This window comes from Anabrus simplex, chromosome 1, assembly GCF_040414725.1.
Source record: "Anabrus simplex isolate iqAnaSimp1 chromosome 1, ASM4041472v1, whole genome shotgun sequence".
In the NCBI taxonomy this organism is placed as follows: domain Eukaryota; kingdom Metazoa; phylum Arthropoda; class Insecta; order Orthoptera; family Tettigoniidae; genus Anabrus; species Anabrus simplex.
In genome coordinates, this window is record NC_090265.1 from 395,379,079 (window position 1) to 395,402,716 (window position 23,638).

A 23,638-nucleotide genomic window follows, 5' to 3' on the forward strand; every position below is an offset into this window, starting at 1 on the left:
AAGAAGATCGACGTGACGTGTCAGATGAAGAGTCGGGACCAAATGAGGAAGCCGAAGAAGTCAATTATTTGGAGAATTTGTTTTCACAGAGAGATCTTGGGGATGAAGAATGTCCAGAATGTCAGTACCTGGAGAACTACAGAGAAGCATTGCGTCAGATAGCATATTATTTGGAAAGAGAGAACCAGGAACTTCGCCAGAAATCAAAGGTTTGGAAACAGTTGTGAATCGATATTGCCAATTGAATATTTAGCGACGAAATGTGTCCAGTGCCTGTACCCATTTCTTCTCGGGGAGAGGGGAATATGAACCCGACAGGGGCATGATCCAAGGACCTTGGGTTGATATCGATCTCAGTAATTACGCACGCAATGCTATTAAAGGGAAAGAACGCTGAAAATGGTTAATATTGATATCATTAATAGAGGTCATACCGAAACTAATTAATATTCATACCATTGAGATAGATAAATTGTGTATTTTAAAATTATTTTATGAGATTTCTTTGTCTGCGACTTACTGCGCAGTATTATCCTTTGTGTAGCGGGGGCCCCGCAGATGAAACCAAGCCAACTTAGACCCGGGAGGGGTTATGAATGGGGATTCCCTGTGACATCACTCGAGAGAAGACATCCCTCCTCAAGGCTCACAGAATGAGGGGAAACTAACTTTTTCGAAACGGAATATAGGAGCCATCTTGGAATCGGACTGGCCAACTTAATTACCGACGAGGTAGAAAATTAATAAAACTCGAATTAGGGGCTCATCTCCCGATTTAAAAGGGATGAATGCTACTGGGACATTTATTTAGAGTGTTTAATGTCCTCTTCCGTGATAACTTTCAGCAGGAGAAAGAATACTGTGTTGTTTCTGCGTGGAAAAGTACTGGGGCCATCTGGTTAGTGTCATGACAGCTCCTCGAGACCGGGACTTCACCCCGTGTGGTGGGGGAAGCAGAACATATTTTAATTAATTTAAAGAGATTCACCGAAGGATAATTGAGTGGTTATGTCTCAATCGCACCAACTAGATACTGGTCACCGACCAATCGTACTATTTTACCTCGAGTACGCCGGGAATAGGCGATACGCAAATTAGTGGAAGGGGTATCGCTCCCTAGTAAAAACTACTGCAGAAAGGAAGATGCGTCAGTCGGGATTTGTGGCTTACAGGCGGCGGAGCTACGTGTCGTCGAGCTTCCAGTGATCTTTTGTTTGAGTAAATTTCAATTTAATTTACAAGTGAAATCGCGTACTGTGCGTAAATATTGCAGAGATTGGATAGACGTGATGCTAGGGTCTAAACTTTAAAGATCAGAGACGTGTCGCGAACATTAAATATAATTTGTAATAATATTATTATTATTATTACTACGGCGCTACTGTGTCGAGTAGTGACAAAGGTACGCGGAATCCGATACTGAATCGCGGATTGCGGAGTGAGGTCCGGTATCGTGGCTGGACGTTCACACCGAATGTAACTAAATAAATCTTGGAATAAATAGTGACGTGTTGTGTGCCTCAGGAATATTGCCAGCGGTTTCGTCAACCTAGAACAATGGACTCCCAGTTGGAAAGAAGAATGGTGCCTCCAGTAACTGCTGTGGTGCTTATGGGTCAGCACTAAACCCACAATGGACTCCCTGAGCTGACAACGGGTCATCGAGATGGAGATGAGTATAAATCATAATTAATATGACGTAATCAGATTGGGCGGGGAACAGTTATCATTACCTGACGCTATAATGTTAAAGATTGTAACTTCAGTAATGTAGATGTGCTACCATGATACACGTAGCTTCTATTTACTTTATTTAATTAGTAACACGTCTGAGCAATCAATTGTAAATAAAGGGGTAACACGATAAGTTTGCATGCAGTAATAGATTGACTTAATCATTTTATTTGGGAAAACTTGTAATTATTGATGCGTCAGGAGACTAATTTTTAGTAATTCAGAGTAATTCAAGTTAGGTTGTAGTTAGTCCAGCGAGGATATTGCATGGCTGGTAAATAGTGTAATTTTATTCCGTGAGCACCCAGAGCTACGAGATATGACTTCGGAACTGACATCCCAGGCCTCCACTGACATATATTTAGATAAGAAGTGTACGATTTTAATTGGCAGGCTTATCACCATTTAAGTGCAAATTGAGGAATATTTAATTCATAATTGTATTACCGTGTGACGATTTTATCAGAAATCACAATTTAGATATGGATTAATTACACCGTCATTACGAGGAAGTTAATTATGATCACGCAGTATGGTCTAATTTCCAGGTAAGTCGTGTAGGGAGATGGTGTAATGATGAACCCAATAATAATAATAATAATAATAATAATAGTAATAATAATAATAATAATAATAATAATAATAATAATAATAATAAATTGTAGTTATGGTAATCAAACAAGTATTGGTATCATGGGAACCGGTGTCGCGTCGCGGGATCATGATATTGTAAACGAATGTGTGTGTTGAATTGAAGTGAAGTATTGAGAGCCGATGTAATTTTATTTAAGGAACAATGAGGCTCAGTTTATTAGTGAACGATCCCCGAGATGGGGTGTTTTGTTAAGAAAGGGCGTTATGCCTGTGAAGGCCGAGGCCAATGACCACCCGCCGTGTGGGGGCTGAGGGCAGTTGACCTACTGAGGAGAAGTGTCGGTTTTTTGTGTATTCTCGTCCGCTCGTGTAAGAGGGAGCCTTGAGTTGAAGTGAATGAGGGCGAAAGAATCGCTTAATAATGAAATATTCAACACGCCAGACTGATGTAGTCGCTAATAAATGACACGGCGATTGTTACCAGTACTTGTTAGTTTACTGCCATTACACACTTGAGTATAACGTAGTTTAGGGTTTTCAGAGTCCCACTTCCATCCCAACGGGTGTCAGTTCAGTTCCCGACAGCGGCATTGGTACCCCAATGCTCAACCGAAGGCTGGATGTCTCACGTGTTTACTGTATATAATTTGTGTTCTTTAAGGGTTTATGTATCTTGTTGTGATTATAATTGAGTTACCGATGGTGTTGACCATCGGGGTGGTGAATTTTTACAAGTGAGGGTCGGTTCAAACCCGGGCGTTTGTTCCACATTTTTATGAGTTCCTTCGTGGTACTTCGTTGGGGAATAGCTGTGTGTTTAGTATAGGGATTGCTCAGATTCGTTGCATGCATGTTAATCCTATTGGTCAATGATATCACATAGCCTCAGTGTCTATGATAAGTGTTTTCCCGTTCGAATCTCGTCATAATGGATCGCTCTGCGATAGATAATACTCGGATCCATCACAAACGACTGAAAGTCGATAACAAACAACAACAATTGATAATAATCCATGTAATTCATTTGTATATAAATGCGTCATTACCATCATCATCATTAAGGCCTAATAAACCACGTGTATTAATCTAAACTTTAACCCGAATGTGTTCTCATTGTAATTAGGTATGACCCGTCTCCTACCCTGTATGCCCTTAAGCTTAGTCGAGTTAAGCGCCCATTTGTTTTATTCCAACCCGTTAACGCCCTGTAGACATCATGCCGGAGCCATTAGGTGTAGGGACGGGCACAGAATGTAGCTGCGGAACGTGCTATGTCGGTGAAACAAAACGTCTGATCTATACTCGCCTAAAAGAACACATCCGTCACACCAAGAACCAAAACACAGTTATTTCAGCTGTAGCCAAGCATTCCTATGAAACAAGACACGGAATATCATTTGACAAGACCAAGATCCTAGCAGCTATCCCTTGGAATCTGGAAAGCAAAATCCGTGAGGCAATCGAAATCAAGAAACACCCGAACAATATCAATTTAGAAGAAGGTTATAAAATTATTTAATTAGTTAGAGGTTTGTCCTGCGTGTATATGTTGTGGTCAGTATGTCTTAATCTATGTATTATATAGGCATCCAAGAATTACAAATTAAATAACAGTGTGGGCAAGTCCCACTACCTGGCTGTAACACATACTTTCCAGAATTCTCATAAGAGAGCCAGGGGGCTTACGTCAGCCAGAAAGAGTAGGATATATAAGATCAAGGTCAGGAACCACTCTCGTAGTGTGATTGCTGTCTGGGAGACTGATTATATCGGATCCAGTAGGGGTATTTCAGTCGCCCTGACAAAGAATACTGCAATATATTCGAAGCGACGGCAAACTGTACGTAATGTACAGAAAACAACAACACGGTTCAACCAGGAAAAGGGAACTAAATAATTCTACACACCGTGAAAGCTTCACTTCTAAAATACTAAAGTGAGCCATAGGCGAAAGTAATGGTGTGCTAATTTGATTGTATGAAATGCGCCTGCCAAATTTGTGGTCACATTTCATTATTCAGTTCAAGGTTTGAAGATGGTCGGGTGAATCATACACAACTTGATCTTATATTTCATCTTTCCGCGTGATGAATGTGTCCTACAGTGTAGAAATAACTCGGAGAATTTGGACCAGTGTGATGTGTTAACTCTTCAGAAATAGAAGTATTTCTAGTAACTAGTTTAAAGCAAAATGCTTTTTGAAATATGTTTCCATTTCAGGTTTTCCAATTGCGGCCTCAAATCCTCATTTCTTGTACGGAGATCCGAGCCTCATCGACAACATCGAAGGAATGAAGCCTGAAAGAAGTAAGCACATCTCGTTTGCTGAGGTGGAGCCGGTAAGTTTACCTCATGCAGAGTATTCGTCTCCTTCGATGACTCTAGCGAACACAATAAATAAATAAATAAATAAATAAATAAATAAATAAATAAATAAATAAATAAATAAATAAATAAATAAATAAATAAATAAATAAATAAATAAATAAATAAATAAATAAATAAATAAATAAATAAATAAATAAATATTTTATGCTCTCGAAACCTAAGTTTTGAGAAAATTGATATATGGATCCTTCTTGTCCGCAGAATTTTATGGATCAGAATATATGGTAATATGAAAGTGCTATATCAGGTGTGTTAAAAATGAACCGAAATCACTCCTTGAAGGTTTCATTTAGTCAGTTAAAACGAAGTAGCGACGATCTGTGTTGTTCCAAAGTTATAAGGTACCTACTTTAAGCATATATGCCAAGAGATGTATTTTTTAACCGTGGCACAATGAAACTCCATTTCTGTCTTTACCATGCTAAAAACTCTTCTTTGTTAACGTTATTGTGTATATATCATGTTGTATAGTGTACTTTGTTCACTAAAACTTTCTTTGGATATGACAAGCCACTTTTCTTCGTTCTTTCCTTCTTTCTCTCTGAATGTATCTAACGACATTTCTTTTTCATGCAAGATGTTAACCTTTAGAACTAGGAATGTAACACCTCAGCATTGCTTATCAACGACGTTGAACATTACAAGTCATCATTTTTATGTATTACAATTCTTTCCTCTTTACCATACATAATATAAGTTGTGCAGTCACAATCTCTTAAATTATTGTATAATAAAACAATACGGTAAAAACACCTTTGATTTTGGAAGCATCTAAATGTCATAATTTTCTACAACTTACTTCAATACCAATCGGACAGTATATTATAAAAATATAGACTAATAGTACTCAAAATTTGTGTATACACTCTTTTTAAAAATGTACACTACAAGCCATATGCTGTCAGCAGGACTATGAAATGAAATGTCGTATGGCTTTTAGTGCCGGGATATCCCAGGATGGGTTCGGCTCGCCAGGTGCAGGTCTTTCTATTTGACACCCGTAGGCGACTTGCGCGTCGTGATGAGGATGAAATGATGATGAAGGCAACATATACACCCAGCCTCCGTGCCGTAGGAATTAACCAATTAAGGTTAAAATCCCCGACCCGGCCGGGAATCAAATCCGGGTCCCTCTGAACCGAAGGACAGTACACTGACCGTTCAGACAACGAGTCGGACAGGAGGACCATCATTGTGTGATGACTTATCAATAATAGGTCATGTAATTTGAACGTCTTCCAAAAATTATGAGAAATTTAAACAAATATGGAGTAATTTGTATGTGAAAAATGCTATCAATAGTGTGCATTGGCACAGAACTCTCGGTAGATACATTACAAATCTGAGAAGTAAACTCTTTACCAATTTCTAACTTTTCAAGTTAACAGTTAATTCCATTTACGGACCAAAATGAGCGATTTATTAACTCAACAGAATCCGTATCATTTCTCACTGAGTACCCGTTCTAAACGAAGTGTAACGGTACTATGTCTGGGGTCACAGCGGAGAGTATTGACATGAAATGTGTACTGCGTAATAGACATTGTCGGAAAGCATCTACTCAGAGAGGGCTTAAGATTGTATTGTTCATATACTTCTTAACTTTGGAACATATTTTCGAGACTAAGGTTGGAACTTTCATAGTGGCAAAACTGCTGTATAGACGCTATGAGCGGAACCTAATAATGTCGCTGTTAGCGCACATTAGTTACATACCTACCTTACCTCAGAGCACATGGACTCTCTCTCCCCACATCTTGCACATGCAAACTGGCGAGAGGAATCGAGCCTCGTGATAGCTGGCGGTATAAGGTAGCGTTGTCACGATGTTTTCGAAGCAGGAACAACGGAGATGGATAAGGATTGAATGATCCAGAAGTCGTACAGCACGACAGTGTCATCAAGGTCTTCAAGAGGCTTGCGAGGAATCTATATTGCTTGCCTTACAGAACAGTATCACGGTGGGTAAAAGCCTTAAACAAGGGACGCCAAAATGTGGTAGACATGCGTCGGCCAGGTCGTCCTAGTGGCAGTGAAGAAGAAGTATCGCTGCATCTTTACGCTGGATGAGACATGGGCCAAATCGTATGAGCTAAAACTGAAACGCCAATCGAACGAATGACGTTATTACGGGTCAGCACGGAGATCGTTCGTCAGAACCCCAGCAGAGTGAAAGTTATGGTTATTCTCGTATACGACTGAGATGGTGTTATCCTAACACATTACGTTCCATCACAGCAGACCGTCAATGCGTATTATTACTGTTTATTTTTGAAACTCAACCTATGACAAGCTTTGGGAAAGAAGCGGCGACCCTTTCTGTAGAACCAGCCCATCATTTTGCACGACAAAGCTCGGTCGCATACAGCGGCTGATTAGTTCGTTCGATGGGGCTGGGAATTGCTGTACCATCCACAATACTCTGTATACGTAAGCCTTTGTGACTTTGAATTGATCCCTAAGATGAAGGAACCACTTCGTGACATTCTTTTCGGGACTGTTCCAGAGATTCGTCAGCCAGTAGACTGCACCATTCGAACTATTAGCACAACAGGCGCTGCTGAAGTTATCCTACGACTTCCACATCGCTGGCAACGGATTGTATACAATGCTGGTGACTAACATGAAGGGCAGTAAAACTTAGTAATACGTATTATTTTGTTGCCACTATTAAACTTCCTTCCCTCGTATATGCAGAGTTACAATGGTCTTTGGTAGGTGAAGTAACAAGTCATACATACGAGGAATTCAACTCATGACGCTTAGTTTCTTTAACTTTCAGACGCTCGCAGTAAGACTTTTTTACTCTCAGCATTATTAATATTGGACATTTGGAATTCTGAAAAGTCCGTCTATCCTGTCGAGTGCGTTTCCGATAATTTTGAAGTCATTCGCTATCCATACGTTGCGACGTTTTGTGAAAGAAATACTTTTTTGCACTTTATTGAACCTCAGTCTTCATATATTGACTGTGCGAGTTTTCACCGTGTAGAACTTAATGATAAAAGAAACCACTATTCCCTTCGCGAAAACCATCTATCAACGGCTGCTAATTTCAGGTGACCACATAATGTGCACAGTTGATAGGGTTACACTTCCGTCCGTCACGCTAACTTCCGTAACGCAGTTCATTGGCGAAAGGAACTGATTTTAAACATGTTGCACATGTAACCTCACTTTCAGTAATTATTATAAATATATTTTAAAGGTTACACTAGAGAAGTTATGACTGTGAGTGTTCCTTTCATGTTCCGTTTTTGATTGAATACTTCATAAAGATGACAATTACATGCCAATTTTTCTCTATACATATTTATGTCAAATGTCAAATTACACCTCAAATGACGTATAATCACGCCGGTGTCCAGAAGTGCACTAACTGTTACCCGCGTGGTACGGTGGTCCTTCCTCTTTACAATTAGGTATTAAGTACAGTCGTATACACTGTTTTAATAATCTAGATGTAACTTTCTATTTTCAGTGGTCCTTTAATGTAGTTTGATACTTATTTTTGAATTTGTGAATCTTTGAATAAAATGCAGACATTGACTATGAATTACAATTTATTTAATACTGGATGCTGATTCCTTACAATATATATCACGAGTTGGCAACGTTCATATTATTATAAATTTCTTCGCGTCCCCTAAAATTGTTATGAGTTCATTGGCGAAAGGAACTGATTTTAAACATTTTGCACATCTGTAATATTTATAATGTATTTCGGAACATGTTCTTGTTAACTCACTTTCGTGTATATCACCGATCTCAATATATAATATCAAACGTCAACAATTACTCATCGAAATACAGACATTTTTTTCTATCCTGAAGGGTAGCAAATTCTGTTTTAGTTCCTTTCTCGGCTGTATTGTTCAATTGTAACTGCAGGGGTCAGAATAACTATGACATTGATGCCTTAATGCAGCAGTTTTCTCGAACTGATGGACGCAGGTCACTTAGGTGGTCATTGCGGTTTTAAGGGGTTAAATAACGGGTTATCAGTAGAGTCCGGAATTTTAGGTACTCATAGGTTAGAATGCAAAGTTACTGAAACGATTAACAAGTATAGTCTACCCTGTACAAAGGTTATGGTTTGAGATTTGCATAGACATTAGGGGTACAGTCTATAGAACTCCTGTAATTTATGTTACCCTTGCTACATTATGGAAGAAAGGATTGCATGACATTTCCTACGAAGCAGATTACTTTGCATTCTAACCTATTACCACCTAAAAATCCGAGCTCTAGTTATCAGCTACAGAATATCATGGAGACGCTTCATATTGGTGTTTACCTGAAGCTATGCAACTCATTATACCTACCTGCTGTCCGGCTGCCTGTCATTCCGCGCACCTTTCTTGTTGATGACAAGTGCTAAACTTTTAATTTAACTTTTAAGAAAACTTTTAATTTAACGATCAATTTGTACAACAAACTTTTATTCAAGATAAGAAAATGATGGTGTTGATTATTGCTGCTCTGAGGGATAAATCATCATGATCACCGGCCCCAGCATAAAGATACAAGTATATGAATATTTGTGTATATGCTCAGTATACAGTATAAGGGAGCGTATTGATTATATGGAACTCATTGAAGAAAGATGTAGAGTTTACGTACTAATTCAACCTGCTACTTATTTTGAGGAGTGGAATGTGGGTCCTTGGACAGCATGACCTCGTCAACACTGCACAAGTCTAGGGATCAGCAATTCTAAAATCTGATGGATACGATATTTGCTGTTAAATTACAGTTTGCAATATTGAATGAAAATGAGAAACTTGTTCTTAACAATATTCCATATCCACCAGCATTTTATCATGTTTAAATATATTATACAAGTTATTATTCTAAATACATTTTTAAGGTTACTCTAGAGGAGTTAAGACTGTGAGTGTTCCTTTCATGTTCTGTTTTCGGTTGAATATTTCATAAAGGGGAAAATTAGATGCCAGTTTCTCTCTGTACAAATTTAACAAAATTTTCTTTAACACAATACGACTTATTATTTTGTTACCCTTGCTGCCGTCATAGGGTAGAACGTATTTCAAATCCAATTTCGACTTCCCCTAACCCTAGATAATTTTCTTTTAAGTTATACCGAATACAATAGACAAGGTTTGTGGGACACTTTCGATAATCACAAGTTCACGTGGCTCTTGATAGAAATGAACTATTAATTATGTTTTTCGCGTACTTGGACTGTGTCCTTTTCCTGTATTTTATATCTACAAGTTGCCGAACAAGATTGTTGATGACTACGTGTAGGAGGCTTGTCCTCTTTCCCTGGTCTTCCATAGATACTGTAGAGGTTTATGGTAAATAAATAATGAATGCATTTTCATTCGAACCATGGCCACCTCGGTGAGAAGCACCCGACGATCATGTTACCGTTTAGATAAACTGAAATATCCTTTATCAATATGGCTGATGTACCCCTATTTAACCTGAGTTAACCAGTTTCCCCGCGGCATCAGAGACATCAGTTACCTGTAGTTCAAAAACTGGAAGCTTCAGCTCAAAAAATAAATGTCGAATTAATCTTATAAGATAGAGCAACGACAAGAAATGGCTGCAATAGGTACTCTGAAAAATATAAGTTTTACTTGCCTGTATACTTGAATATCTTCATTGTCGAATGAAATTGTCTTTTCTACTCAATGTCTGTTTTGGTGTTGTTGTGTTGAAGTGTTCTTGTATGTCTTTTGATTCAGACGACTGGTGTGCCAATGGAGAGTTGCGCAAGGAGCCAGTCAAACTTGGTGCTGACAAAGTTGACCGGTCTTCCCAGGTCAATTGAGAAGTTCAGCGGCCTGGTACTTCCCATGTTTTGGGCGGAATACGTGAGTCAATCATATTATGGTGATAACGGTGACATTCGGTTATCCTGTGTTACTTCTGAACTTTTCATTAAGATCTCTGTAAAAGTAGTGGAATATATAATCATATACATTCCACTGTTATTGTATATTGTATATCTCCACCTGCATAGAAGACACATTTTCACATTTTCACATCTGTACAGACTCATTCTTCTGCTAATTGATGATAATCTAGGAACATTTCCACCTGAAGGAATAGTTGGAAAACACTTGGTTATAAGTCATGACTGTCATCAAAAAAATCAATTTTTTCCCTGTCAAATGTAATTACGAGGACTAGCGTAGTAAACACAATGGCGTATGGCCTCCGGAGAGGCCTGGTGCAGGTCTTTGTTTCTAGTAGACGGCCTGTTAGGCGACCTGCATGTCTGTGAAGATGAGGGCCCTACCTAGGATGATTTCTAATGTTGAATACGCCACACACACCCAGCCCCCGAGCCATTGGAATTAACCACTTAAGGTTAAAATCCCCGACCCGGCCGGGAACCGAAGGCCAATACGCTGACCATTAAGCCAAAGAGTCGGACACTAGAGTAGTGACCGTAACGGGTGGATCAGTATCGTCATTAACGTATACAAGCGTATTTAATTCAGGATTGAACGACACCGTTTCTTTGATGTTTCAGAATACAAAAATTTGACGAAATATCGCTCACTGTATTCATGTGATTCACAAGAACACTTAATCACCCCACTGTCACCAGCCCTGAAGGTGGTTTTTCGTTGTTTCCCATTTTCATACCAGGTAAATGCTGGGGCTGTACATTAATTAAGGCCACGGCCGCTTCCTTCCCACTCCTAGGTCTTTCCTATCCCATCGTCGGCATAAGACTGTCTGCGTCGGTACGATGAAAAGCAAATTGTAAAAAAAAACCTACTTAATTATCAAATGTAGATTCTTTAAAGTAGTACTGCCTGACGTTAATTTAACTTCGAACACGTTGAAACTTAAAGATGTGAATTAATGGTGATTTGAATAAAAGTGTTAAAAGTGGATTATTTACTTCATAAGAATTAGGACGTAAAATCGTTGTGCTATTCAGCTGTAAATAAGGGCAGATTCTCAAATTTCTATCAGATAGAATTTTCAACTAGTTTGTCATCTTATAATATCGTAGACAATGAGTTTCTTTGCGTAACCGTCTCTTAGATAGTTTTGCCAAAATAGTAACACCCACGAAAAAGCTACTAGGTCGAGAAAAATATGTCAATATTGCACCATTTGTGGTTTTCATAACATGAAAATCAATGAGCACTCATGTTCATAAAAAATAGAACACCAAGAAAAACTGGACATATGAAATTAATATTTACAGGACATGTTCATTAGTATGTTCTGCAGAAACGATTAGCATTTCAGTCACCTAGGTTCAGCATGTGTCCTGTTGCCTAGTAGGCTCCAGGTCCTTCAATGGGTACTGATAACTTGTTCCATGCGTGATGGCATCGACACGTATAAAGCTCGAATTGTGTCCTGGGGTATAGCCACCCATACTGCATTCACCTGGTTCCATAGTTCATCTTTGGTGGTTGGCATTGGGTCACACTCCGTCGTTTCACCGTACGCCACACATTTTCATTAGCCGACAAGTTTGGTGATCGGGCCGGCCAGGGCAAGTCTGACATCCTGTGACAACAAGAAGGCACGTGTTCGTGCAGCAACATATGGTCGTGCATTGTCCTGCTGAAATATGGTGTCTGGGTTGTCGTGCAGAAAAGGTATGGCTACGGGTCGCACGTAGGTCAAACTAGTCACAGTGCCCTGGGCACGCGCCACCTGTGATTTGTGGTTGTACCCAATAGCACCCAACACAATAAGGCCTTGAGTTGGCGCTGTATGTCTTGTGCGAATGCAGTCAGTGTGATGCCTCTCGCCATGTCTGCGGCAAACCAAAATGCGGCCATTATTTTCAAACAAACAGAACCTGGATTCGTCCGCAAACACTATCTGCTGCCATTCCTGTCACCAGTGACGTCGTTTCATACATCATTGCAATCTAGCATATTTATGGACATTAGTCAAAGGTGGGCGGAGAAGTGGACGACGCGTCGGTAACACAGACCGTAATAAACGGCGACGGATTGTCACTCCTAATAGTGTACGATGTGTTACACTGTTCCACAGTTGCACCAGAGCCAAGGAGGACGCAGATCTGTTCTGCAATGCCATTCGGATGAGGTGTCGATCTTCTCGTGCGATGGTCTGGGTGGTTCAACCAGACCCATCTCGTCGTACTCTGCGGCCCTCTATGGGCCATTCTGTACACACCCGTTGCACTGCCGACAGACTTCGTCCCACACGAACAGCAATTTTCCCGAATGGATGCATCACGTTCTCTCATGCTAATAATGCGCCTTCCATGGGTACTGATAACTTGTTCCATTTGTTTGACCTACGTGAATGACATCCTGTGACCCGTAGCCATACCCTTTCTGCACGACACCCCAGACGCCATATTTCAGCAGGACAATGCTTGACCACACATTGCTGTACGAACACTCATTTGACGGTACGGTACTCGCATACGTCTGCGAGGCATCCTGCACGTCTGCTCAAGTCACACTGATCAGTTACGTTCGGTTTATAGCGACAACGGGAGACGCAGGCACATTTTACCAGTCGGTGGTGGTGCGCGGAGATATCAATGTGGACCTTGAACCTGAAGGCCGACATGGTTTAAATGCTAATCATTTTTTCAGAACATACTAATGCACATGTGCTGTGAATATGAATTTCCTATCTCTAGTCTTTCAAGATGGTCTGGTTTTTATGGACATGAGTGTACTTATGTTTTAAAAATTTAAGTGAATTGGATTTGGCAAGTGGAAGTAGACTCAAAGTATTGAACTGCACGAGCCCTTGTGGGATAAAATGAATTTTAATGGAGTATGGGAATCTATTATTCTGAAGCAGTAATATCAAGGTATGAAATTTGATAAAATAAGCTCTATCTCTCTCTTTCATTCAGAACATACACAAGATATCATTTACAATGATTGCGCATTAGATCTAGCTTTACAGGATACTCTTCTTTTTTACTTCGACCAGCTCTTAATTCGCAATAGTGGGAAAAAAGACCCCTTAATAAATATTAAAGTTAACTTGAGGAAAGATTCGTGTATCTTTAACTAATTATTCACAGTGACGATAAAAGATAACATCGAAACAAAAGAGTCAGGCAAAGTGGATCCTTGCAGGGAAAATTACGGTGTTTGTTTACAAGTTGCTTTATGTCGCACCGACACAGAGAGGTCATATGGCGACGATGGGACAGGAAAGTGATAGGAGTGGGAAGGAACCAGCCATTGCCTTAACTAAGGTACATCCCCAGCATTTGCCTGGTGTGAAAATGAGATAAAAATTAAAACCATCTTCAGGGCTGCCGGCAGTGAGGTCCGTGTCCACTATCTCCCCAAATTACGATGTAGCAGTGCAAATTACGTTTCAACTGTATGTCGGTTGTGTTTGCGGTTTCGTACACTTGAAAACAATGAAATTTAAACATAGGCGAAGATGAGGGTTGGTTCATGCATTGAACCAGGAAAGGATTTAACACTACAAGGGGATTTCCATAACCATCTGTGCGAAATGCGAGACAATGGCCCTGAACTATTTCAGCATTAATCATGGTTCAATCTAGCGCAGTTTGGTGAAGTTATTGTATTTAATATCTAAATATTCCTCTCACGTCTTTTGCTAGTGGAGACTCCTTCCTTTCCGTGGCACGGAGATTTTGGTCATAAGAACAAAGATGACTTTGAAGGAAAGTGGCCACTCACTCTGCGCGTCATGTTGTTTGCTCCTAAGCAATGTGATGGAGTGATGGTGTACATTTCGCGCATCTTACGCTTGTTTGTGCTCTTTGTGTTGTGAACGCTTCTATTAAATAACATTGGTGCTGGGTTTCATGTTTTCTTTGCGTTTGCGCTTGATGTTCATTGTGAACGGAACTTAGTGGTGTCCTCCGTAATAGCAACCGAATCTCCCACTCTTAAAAAGGTGTGCTCTAACTGATTCTCATGAAAATATCCAAGTACGAGATAAATAAGTTGGAATTCTTTGATGCTGCATGATCTCTGTAGATTCATCTTTACCATTTTACACACTGTAGTGTAATATTCGAAAGTAGGTATATCGGGCCAGTCAGCCGCACCTGACGTTTTATGCTGGTAGGCATCCCACCGAACGTCACTGGTGTTATGGTCTATTCTCCTTTGCCGTATACCAAGCAACAATCGCCTTTAATCACTCACTACACCATTACTTTTGCAAAAACATGTACCGTATGCGACAGGCATTTACACAATGCATCAAACTGTCATACGGTTATGTAAAAAGTACGTGCCAAATATGAGCTTTCAGTAGGGTATGAAATGAACGCGTCCGCCTCTGTGGTGTAGTGGTTAGCGTGATTAGCTGCCACCCCCGGAGGTGCGGGTTCGATTCCCGGCTCTGCCACAAAATTTGAAAAGAGGTAAGAGGGCTGGAACGGGGTTCACTCAGCCTAGGGAGGTCAACTGAGTAGAGGTGGGTTCGATTCACACCTCAGCCATCCTGGAAGTGGTTTTCCGTGGTTTCCTACTTCTCCTCCAGGCAAATGCCGGGATGGTACCTAACTTAAGGCCACAGCTGCTTCCTTCCCTCTTCCTTGCCTGTCCCATCCAATCTTCCCATCCCTCCACAAGGCCCCTGTTCAGCATAGCAGGTGAGGCCGCCTGGGCGAGGTACTGGTCATCCTCCCCAGTTGTATCCCCCAACCCAGAATCTGAAGCTCCAGGACACTGCCCTTGAGTCGGTAAAGGTGGGATCCCGCGCTGAGTCTGAGGGAAAATCCGACCCTGGAGGGAAAACAGATTAAGAAGAAGAAGAAATGAACGCTAAAAGCGATGGCATACTGATAGAAAATGTGTGTGAATTTGTGAAGCGGAAGTAGTAGTCGATCTAGTAGGCTTTCTAGAAACCTATTCGCTGGGGTCGCTGTGGTGTCATAGGTTAATCGCGGTGCGGTTAATAGAGCTGCGTGTGGTAGGTAGGTTCGAATCCCACTCGAACCTGTTAATTTTATTCGCATTTTGTATTTCACGTCATGCGTTAATTAATTAATTTAACATACATACATACATTATCATTATAGACTGTTATGCCTTTCAGCGTTCAGTCTGCAAGCCTCTGAGAATTTACTAAACGTCGCCACAATCCTCGATTTGCAACTAGTGTTGTGGCCTCATTTAGTTCTATACCTCTTATCTTTAAATCGTTAGAAACTGAGTCTAACCATCGTCGTCTTGGTCTCCCTCTACTTCTCTTACCCTCCATAACAGAGTCCATTATACTCCTAGGTAACCTATCCTCCTCCATTCGCCTCACATGACCCCACCACCGAAGCCGGTTTATGCGTACAGCTTCATCCATCGAGTTCATTCCTAAATTAGCCTTTATCTCATCATTCCGAGTTCCCTCCTGCCATTGTTCCCACCTGTTTGTACCAGCAATCATTCTCGCTACTTTCATGTCTGTTACTTCTAACTTATGAATAAGATATCCTGAGTCCACCCAGCTTTCGCTCCCATAAAGCAAAGTTGGTCTGAAAACAGACCGATGTAAAGATAGTTTTGTCTGGGAGCTGACTTCCTTCTTACAGAATACTGCTGATCGCAACTGCGAGCTCACTGCATTAGCTTTACTACACCTTGATTCAATCTCACTTACTATATTACCATCCTGGGAAAACACACAACCTAAATACTTGAAATTATCGACCTGTTCTGGCTTTGTATCACCAATCTGACATTCAATTCTGTTGGATTTCTTACCTACTGACATCAATTTAGTCTTCGAGAGGCTAATTTTCATACCATACTCATTGCACCTATTTTCAAGTTCCAAGATGTTAGACTGCAGGCTTTCGGCACAGTCTGCCATTAAGACCAAGTCGTCAGCATAGGCCAAACTGCTTACTACATTTCCACCTAACTGAATCCCTCCCTGCCATTTTATACCTTTCAGCAGATGATCCATGTAAACTACAAACAGCAAAGGTGAAAGATTACAGCCTTGTCTAACTCCTGTAAGTACCCTGAACCAAGAACTCATTCTACCATCAATTCTCACTGAAGCCTAATTGTCAACATAAATGCCTTTGATTGATTTTAATAATCTACCTTTAATTCCATAGTCCCCCAGTATAGCGAACATCTTTTCCCTCGGTACCCTGTCATATGCTTTCTCTAGATCTACGAAACATAAACACAACTGCCTATTCCTCTCGTAGCATTTTTCAATTACCTGGCGCATACTGAAAATCTGATCCTGACAGCCTCTCTGTGGTCTGAAACCACACTGGTTTTCATCCAGCTTCCTCTCAACGACTGATCGCACCCTCCCTTCCAAGATGCCTGTGAATACTTTGCCTGGTATACTAATCAATGAGATACCTCGATAGTTGTTGCAATCCTTCCTGTTCCCTTGCTTATAGATAGGTGCAATTACTGCTTTTGTCCAATCTGAAGGTACCTTACCAACACTCCACGCTAATTTGACTACTCTATGAAGCCATTTCATCCCTGCCTTCCCACTATACTTCACCATTTCAGGTCTAATTTCATCTATTCCTGCTGCCTTATGACAATGGAGTTTATTTACTATCCTTTCCACTTCCTCAAGCATAATTTCACCAACATCATTTTCCTCCTCCCCATGAGCTTGACTGTTTGTAACACCACCATGATGATTTCCTTTTACATTGAGAAGATGTTCAAAATATTCCCTCCACCTCTCCAGTGATTCCCTGGGATCTGTTATGAGTTCACCTGAATTACTCAAAACACTGTTCATTTCCTTTTTCCCTCCCTTCCTAAGATTCTTTATTACTGTCCAGAAAGGTTTCCCTGCTGCTTGACCTAGCCTTTCCAGGTTATTACCAAAATCTTCCCATGACTTCTTTTTGGATTCAACAACTATTTGTTTCGCTCTGTTTCTTTCATCTACGTACAAATCCCTGTCTGCCTCGGCCCTTGTTTGGAGCCATTTCTGATAAGCCTTCTTTTTACGTTTACAAGCTGCTCTCACTTCATCATTCCACCAAGATGTTCGCCTTTTCCCATCTTTACACACAGTTGTTCCTACGCATTCCCTTGCTGTTTCTACTACAGCATCCCTGTATGCCACCCATTCACTTTCTATATCCTGAACCTGCTTACTGTCTACTGTTCGAAACTTCTCACTAATCATATCCATGTACTTCTGTCTAATTTCCTCATCCTGGAGATTTTCTACCCTTATTCGTTTGCAGACAGATTTCACTTTCTCTACCCTAGGCCTAGAGATACTTAGTTCACTACAGATCAGATAATGGTCTGTATCATCGAAAAATCCCCGAAAAACTCGTACATTCCTAAACGATTTCCTGAATTCAAAGTCTGTTAAGATATAGTCTATTATGGATCTGGTACCCCTAGCCTCCCATGTGTAGCGGTGAATAGCCTTATGCTTGAAGAATGTATTTGTAACAGCTAAACCCATACTAGCACAGAAGTCCAGCAAACGCTTCCCATTCCCATTAGCTTCCATATCTTCCCCACATTTACCAATCACCCTTTCGTATCCTTCAGTTCTATTCCCAACTCGCGCATTGAAATCGCCCATTAGCACTATTCTATCCTTGCTGTTGACCCTGACCACGATGTCACTCAATGCTTCATAAAACTTGTCAACTTCATCCTCATCTGCACCCTCACATGGTGAATACACGGACACAATTCTTGTCCTAATTCCTCCCACTGACAAATCTACCCACATCATTCGCTCATTTACGTGCCTAACAGAAACTATGTTGCATGCAATGGTATTCCTGATAAAGAGCCCTACCCCAGACTCTGCCCTTCCCTTTCTAACACCCGTCAAGTACACTTTATAATCTCCTATCTCTTCCTCCTTATCTCCCCTTACCCGAATATCACTTACTCCTAGCACATCCAGATGCATCCTCTTTGCTGACTCAGCAAGTTCTACCTTCTTTCTTCCATAAGCCCCATTAATATTGATAGCTCCCCATCGAATTCCATTTCGTTCGCCAAGTTGTTTCCAAGGAGTCCCTCGCCTGTCAAATGGGAGTGGGACTCCATTACTCCCATAGGTCCGAGGCTTGCTTAAAGTGTTCTGAGCTCGGTAAATTCATGAAGCAGGATGCTGCCCTACTTGCACATAGTCCAAGTGAGGATCTCTCCTCTAACGGGTTATGGACCACCGGTGAATTGTGTAGTCCTGGCCGCCTGAGCACAAGGAGGGCCACGACTCAGAATATGTCCGAGATGCCCACTCCCATTCCATAGCAACTGGTATCCCGACTCTCAGGACCACTTACTAGGCCACTCAGCCGTTGCCCATGGTTCACGAACTAGGACGTGACTACAGTAACCCACAAACATGAACCATTAATTAATTTAATTAATTAATTAATTAATTAATTTATTTATTTATTCATCATCATCTTTTACCCTCCAGGTTCGGTTCTTCCCTCGGACTTAGCGAGCGATCCCACCTCTACCGCCTCAAGGGCAGTGTCCTGGAGCTTCAGACTCTTGGTCGGGGGATACAACTGGGGAGTATGACCAGTACCTCGCCCAGGCGGCCTCACCTGCTATACTGAACAGGGGCCTTGTGGAGGGATGGGAAGATTGGAAGGGATAGGCAGGGAAGAGGGAAGGAAGCGGCCGTGGCCTTATGTTAGGTACCATCCCGGCATTCGCCTGGAGGAGAATTGGGAAACCACGGAAAACCACTTCCAGGATGGCTGAGGTGGGAATCGAACCCACCTCTACTCAGTTGACCTCCCGAGGCTGAGTGGACCCCGTTCCAGCCCTCATACCACTTTTCAAATTTCGTGGCAGAGCCGGGAATCGAACCCGGGCCTCGGGGGTGGCAGCTAATCACGCTAACCACTACACCACAGAGGCGGACTTATTTATTTATTTATTTATTTATTTATTTATTTATTTATTTATTTATTTATTTATTTATTTATTTATTTATTTTTGGCACTGTTCTAGGCCATTAAGACTGCTTATGTGGATGTTTTATAAGCAGGGCTGGGCGAGGATAGAGTGGTTGGGGGTTTGAATTTGCTTGACTGAGCAACAGCCTATTAGGGCAGTGAGTGTTCGAATAGATGGCCTTCTGCAGTCATGCACGTTTCAGCATGCCGTTGAACTGCCATTCGGGCTCTTTGTAGCATTATAGGTATTACGGATTCACAGGCTTTCGTAGTCCGGTTTCGAAGGCTTTCAGGATTTTCCGGTTGCTAAGCGAACACTAGGCCACATCCTTCAAATAGCCCCATAGGAAGAAGTCCAGTGGCGTCATATCGGGCGATCTAGCAGGCCAGGTGACAAGCCCTCCCCTTCCTATCCATCGACCGGGATGTGCAACATTCAGGTAGTTGCGAACATCATGTGAGGGGGAGCTCAGTTGTGTTGATACCACATGGTTACACGCTCACCCAGGGGCATATCCTCTAGCAGCAATGGTAGTTGGTCTTGAAGAAAATGTATGTACCGGGCTCCTGTCAAATGATCTTCAAAGAAATATGGTCCAGTTAGATGATCACCCAGTATACCACACCAGACATTTACTCCCCATCGTGCCTGAAATGCTGCCTGCCTTACCCATTGGCGATTTTCAACACTCCAGTAGTGCATATTAGGACGATTCACTGAACCATTATTATAAAATCGTGCCCCGTGGAATGCAATATCCTTACAACAGACGACTGGCTGATGTTGGCCTGATGTGCTACTATCCGGGTACTCGTGTGAAGATTCTCCCGGAAAATGTCCAAAATCATTTCAGCAGTTTCACTGAACTGGTACCTCTCTAACAGGACCTGTTCGGCAAAGGGACGAAGATACACGCAAACGTCGCTCCATCCTCCTAAACGTATTTGCGTTTGGTTGTTGTCTGTGTGGAAATCTTTCCTGGCACAGGCGCTGTGCTTACTGTGCGTTCTGTCTTGCTTCACCGTAGATGAGGGGTATGTCAATATACTCATCTGCTGAATATATAGGGAAGGAATTTCCAGGACTGCTAGGCTACACCAAGTGTCAGGCCACTACACATTCAACATGCATGATATTGGTCGAATGTCGCTCGAATGGCCTCTTATTTGATCCTTAAAGTTTAAAATGTGAATAAAAATATTTATAACTCGTGGGATTCGAAACCACCTACTCATGCAACACGCATCAACACATCTGCGGTTAGTCCACTACTCCCCGGTGACTGTTGCCTCCAGTTTATCACAAGGCTTACTTGATGTAAAACTACGCCCCGCTTCACAAATTCACACACGTTTTCTATCAGTATGCCATCGCTTTTAGCAATGATTTCATAACAAATCGAAAGCTTATAATTGGCACGTACATTTTACATAATCATATGACAGTTTGATGTAGGTATTGTTTAAGTACCTGTCGCATACGTGCTTTTGCAAAAGTCGTGCATTGATGACGCAGTAACTGCTTTAAAGGCGACTGTAGCTTGGTATACGGCAAACGAAAATCGACCATCACCCCATCACGTTGGGTTGTATAAAAGCAGAAACGTCAGGCGCAGCTGACTCATCCGGTATGTCACATTGGGCATAGTGAATTAAATTGTCACTTGCTTGGTTCCTGTTGGCTGTTAGATGATATAGTTACCAGTACGTGATACCGGTACCAATATTCACTTCGTCGTAAGCATTCCCTTCACGAATACACAAACAGTTTCTCAATTATAGGATGTGGTCTTCCGACAAAATATTCGCAAATGTTATAATGAGATGAGTGCCATTTTCTCTCTAAAGTGTAGTTGATTGGCTACATAATAATTATTTGTCCACTTTTCACTGATTTTGTTATATATTTTTGTATCAATGCACTTTTAGTTTGCTTAATTTTAATAATTGAAACAATACACTCAAATATGTTTGATTTGTGGAGCATTGTACGAGAACATTACCTCTCCAGTCATATGATCCCATTCGATAACGCAGTTAAAGTGTTTCAATATCTGTTATTTACAATTTAAAAATGAATATCGCACTCAATCCGATCAAGTTTTGAAGCTGCTCTAGAGTCAATTCAATTTATACAAAGAGATTTTTCGGAGAGATCTTTAGTGATCCCTTATATCATATCTGTTTCAGCACCAAATGAGCCTGCCACCATACATCTACTACCTCATCTACTTCACTGTTATGATCCTGCCGGATTTACAGGCCTGGATGAGCGTCCTCATGCTCATTGGTGGAGGCGGTATGCTGACTGCAGGGACCATCTCTGTGGTCCGAGCGCGAAGAAGCAAGCCTCTGGCGTCGTACAACTCCCTGGACCTCGGTCCATCGACATCGTCCTCTGACTGCTGACAGTTCTCCCAGGGATATGGTGGACGTGTTTGGACTTATTAGAGTTTCATGAAATTGATTGTTATCGAAGTATTGGATAGGCAGTTATGGAACTAATGTTATGTGACGTGGGGAGGGTACAGATTCTCAATTATAAGTGCATTTAAGTCACAAGATGACAAGTAAAAGGAAGATTTTGTGACAAGATAATTACACCCTATTTTGTGGGGAGATTGCATTTAATTTGAGAGAAAACGTGTCCTCCCTCTCAATGAATATGTCTGCAATGTTATCGGCACTCTTTTGTAGTCATGATAGTTCTGAGGTGCCGACAGTGGTTTATTTTTTCCCTATGTGGTCCTTGAAATCAGTAAACAAGTTAGCAGAACTTGCCACCCTGACCCTAGAGTCCGTATTGAAACACGTGCAACGAATATGCCTGTAATTGAACTTCTGGCATATGGGGAATATGTAGGATATTAAAACTGAATATCGAAAGTTTTACAGTAAATAAAAAAAAAATAGGAAGAAGTTTCCCATAACCAGGTATCTGGGAACATGTATGCACTATCTGGTGAAAAATATCGGGAAACATACTCGAAACTGACTTGGATATGCTTCCCAGTAGTGGACGTTAATGCTGGATGGAGCCACTCTTGGTCTTTGTTCCAAATCTACCTCTGTAGGAAGTATTGTCTTCGAGGTGTCGGAAAGTTTCCGGGGCAATAGTTCTTCCTGCAGGCTTGTAGCAAATGCTGTGTCATTGGGTTCTGGAGTGCATTCTCAGTTCTAGGTCCTCTCGGGGATAGTCGATATGACTCAGGTCGAAGTTCTGGACTGGCTAGTCCATTTTCGGAACTTTATTATTTACAAGAAGACCCCGTTTCTTGGCAGGGAGCTTCAATATGTTGAAACACACAGTGATCATCGCCGAACTGATCTTCTACTGTTGAGAACATATTGCTGGTCAAAATGCCCTTATATCCCTCTGCCTTTAACGTGTTCTGTAGTATTGCGAGAGTATCCATCCCCTTCCATAGAAACACTCCGACACTTTCATCCCATCTCTACCAAATTTCACTGTGAGGACTTTACAGGCTGGCTTGTATCGTTTGCCTTATATTCACCACACTCGAACCCTCCGAGTCTGATTGCATGCTTCATCCCTCCAAATTACACACATTTACTCCAACAGACGCGGCGCTTAGTGTTCACCGGTGGCGAAATGTACGATTTGTGGGTGGGTATCTGAACCTTGACCTCATCCATTGTGTTCGTCATGGTGCTAGCTGCACTGCTGAATTTATGGGCGATGGTATCACACGATATCATCACAATCATAACCACATCTTCGAGAGTTGACTTGGACTATATGTGAAAGGTGGAAATTGTTTACCGATATTGTAACCAACAAGCACTCCAAGTTAGAAAGCAGTTTGCCTATTTTCTTCTCCCTATTACCGCCTATACTTACATGCCCAGAGTGTGCACGGATACTTTTGAACAGTTCAGATCGTGTACGCAGAAACATTGGTCATGTTGTAGTGTGGTCAGTTATCCTCTACTAGTTGTTGAGAAGCCACTATAGGAGACAACGGGCCATAAGCTTTGAGACTGGGTGACGTTTATAAACATACGTAAGCAGAGTCTACTTAC

The 23,638-nt window shown here is 41.4% G+C and overlaps 1 protein-coding gene across 2 annotated transcripts in view; it reads left to right on the plus strand.

Moving 5' to 3' along the window:
• The window catches only part of LOC136856836 (scavenger receptor class B member 1), a 230,508-nt gene extending 208,475 nt beyond the window's left edge, over positions 1-22,033 (plus strand). For both annotated transcript variants that reach the window (XM_067135005.2, XM_068224987.1), the window contains exons 8-10: positions 4,549-4,667; positions 10,434-10,562; positions 21,785-22,033. In XM_067135005.2, coding sequence (XP_066991106.2) covers positions 4,549-4,667; positions 10,434-10,562; positions 21,785-22,003 — 467 coding nt within the window. In that variant the 3' untranslated portion in view covers positions 22,004-22,033. The remainder of the gene's footprint in view (positions 1-4,548; positions 4,668-10,433; positions 10,563-21,784) is intronic.
• The last annotated feature ends 1,605 nt before the right edge of the window (positions 22,034-23,638 follow it).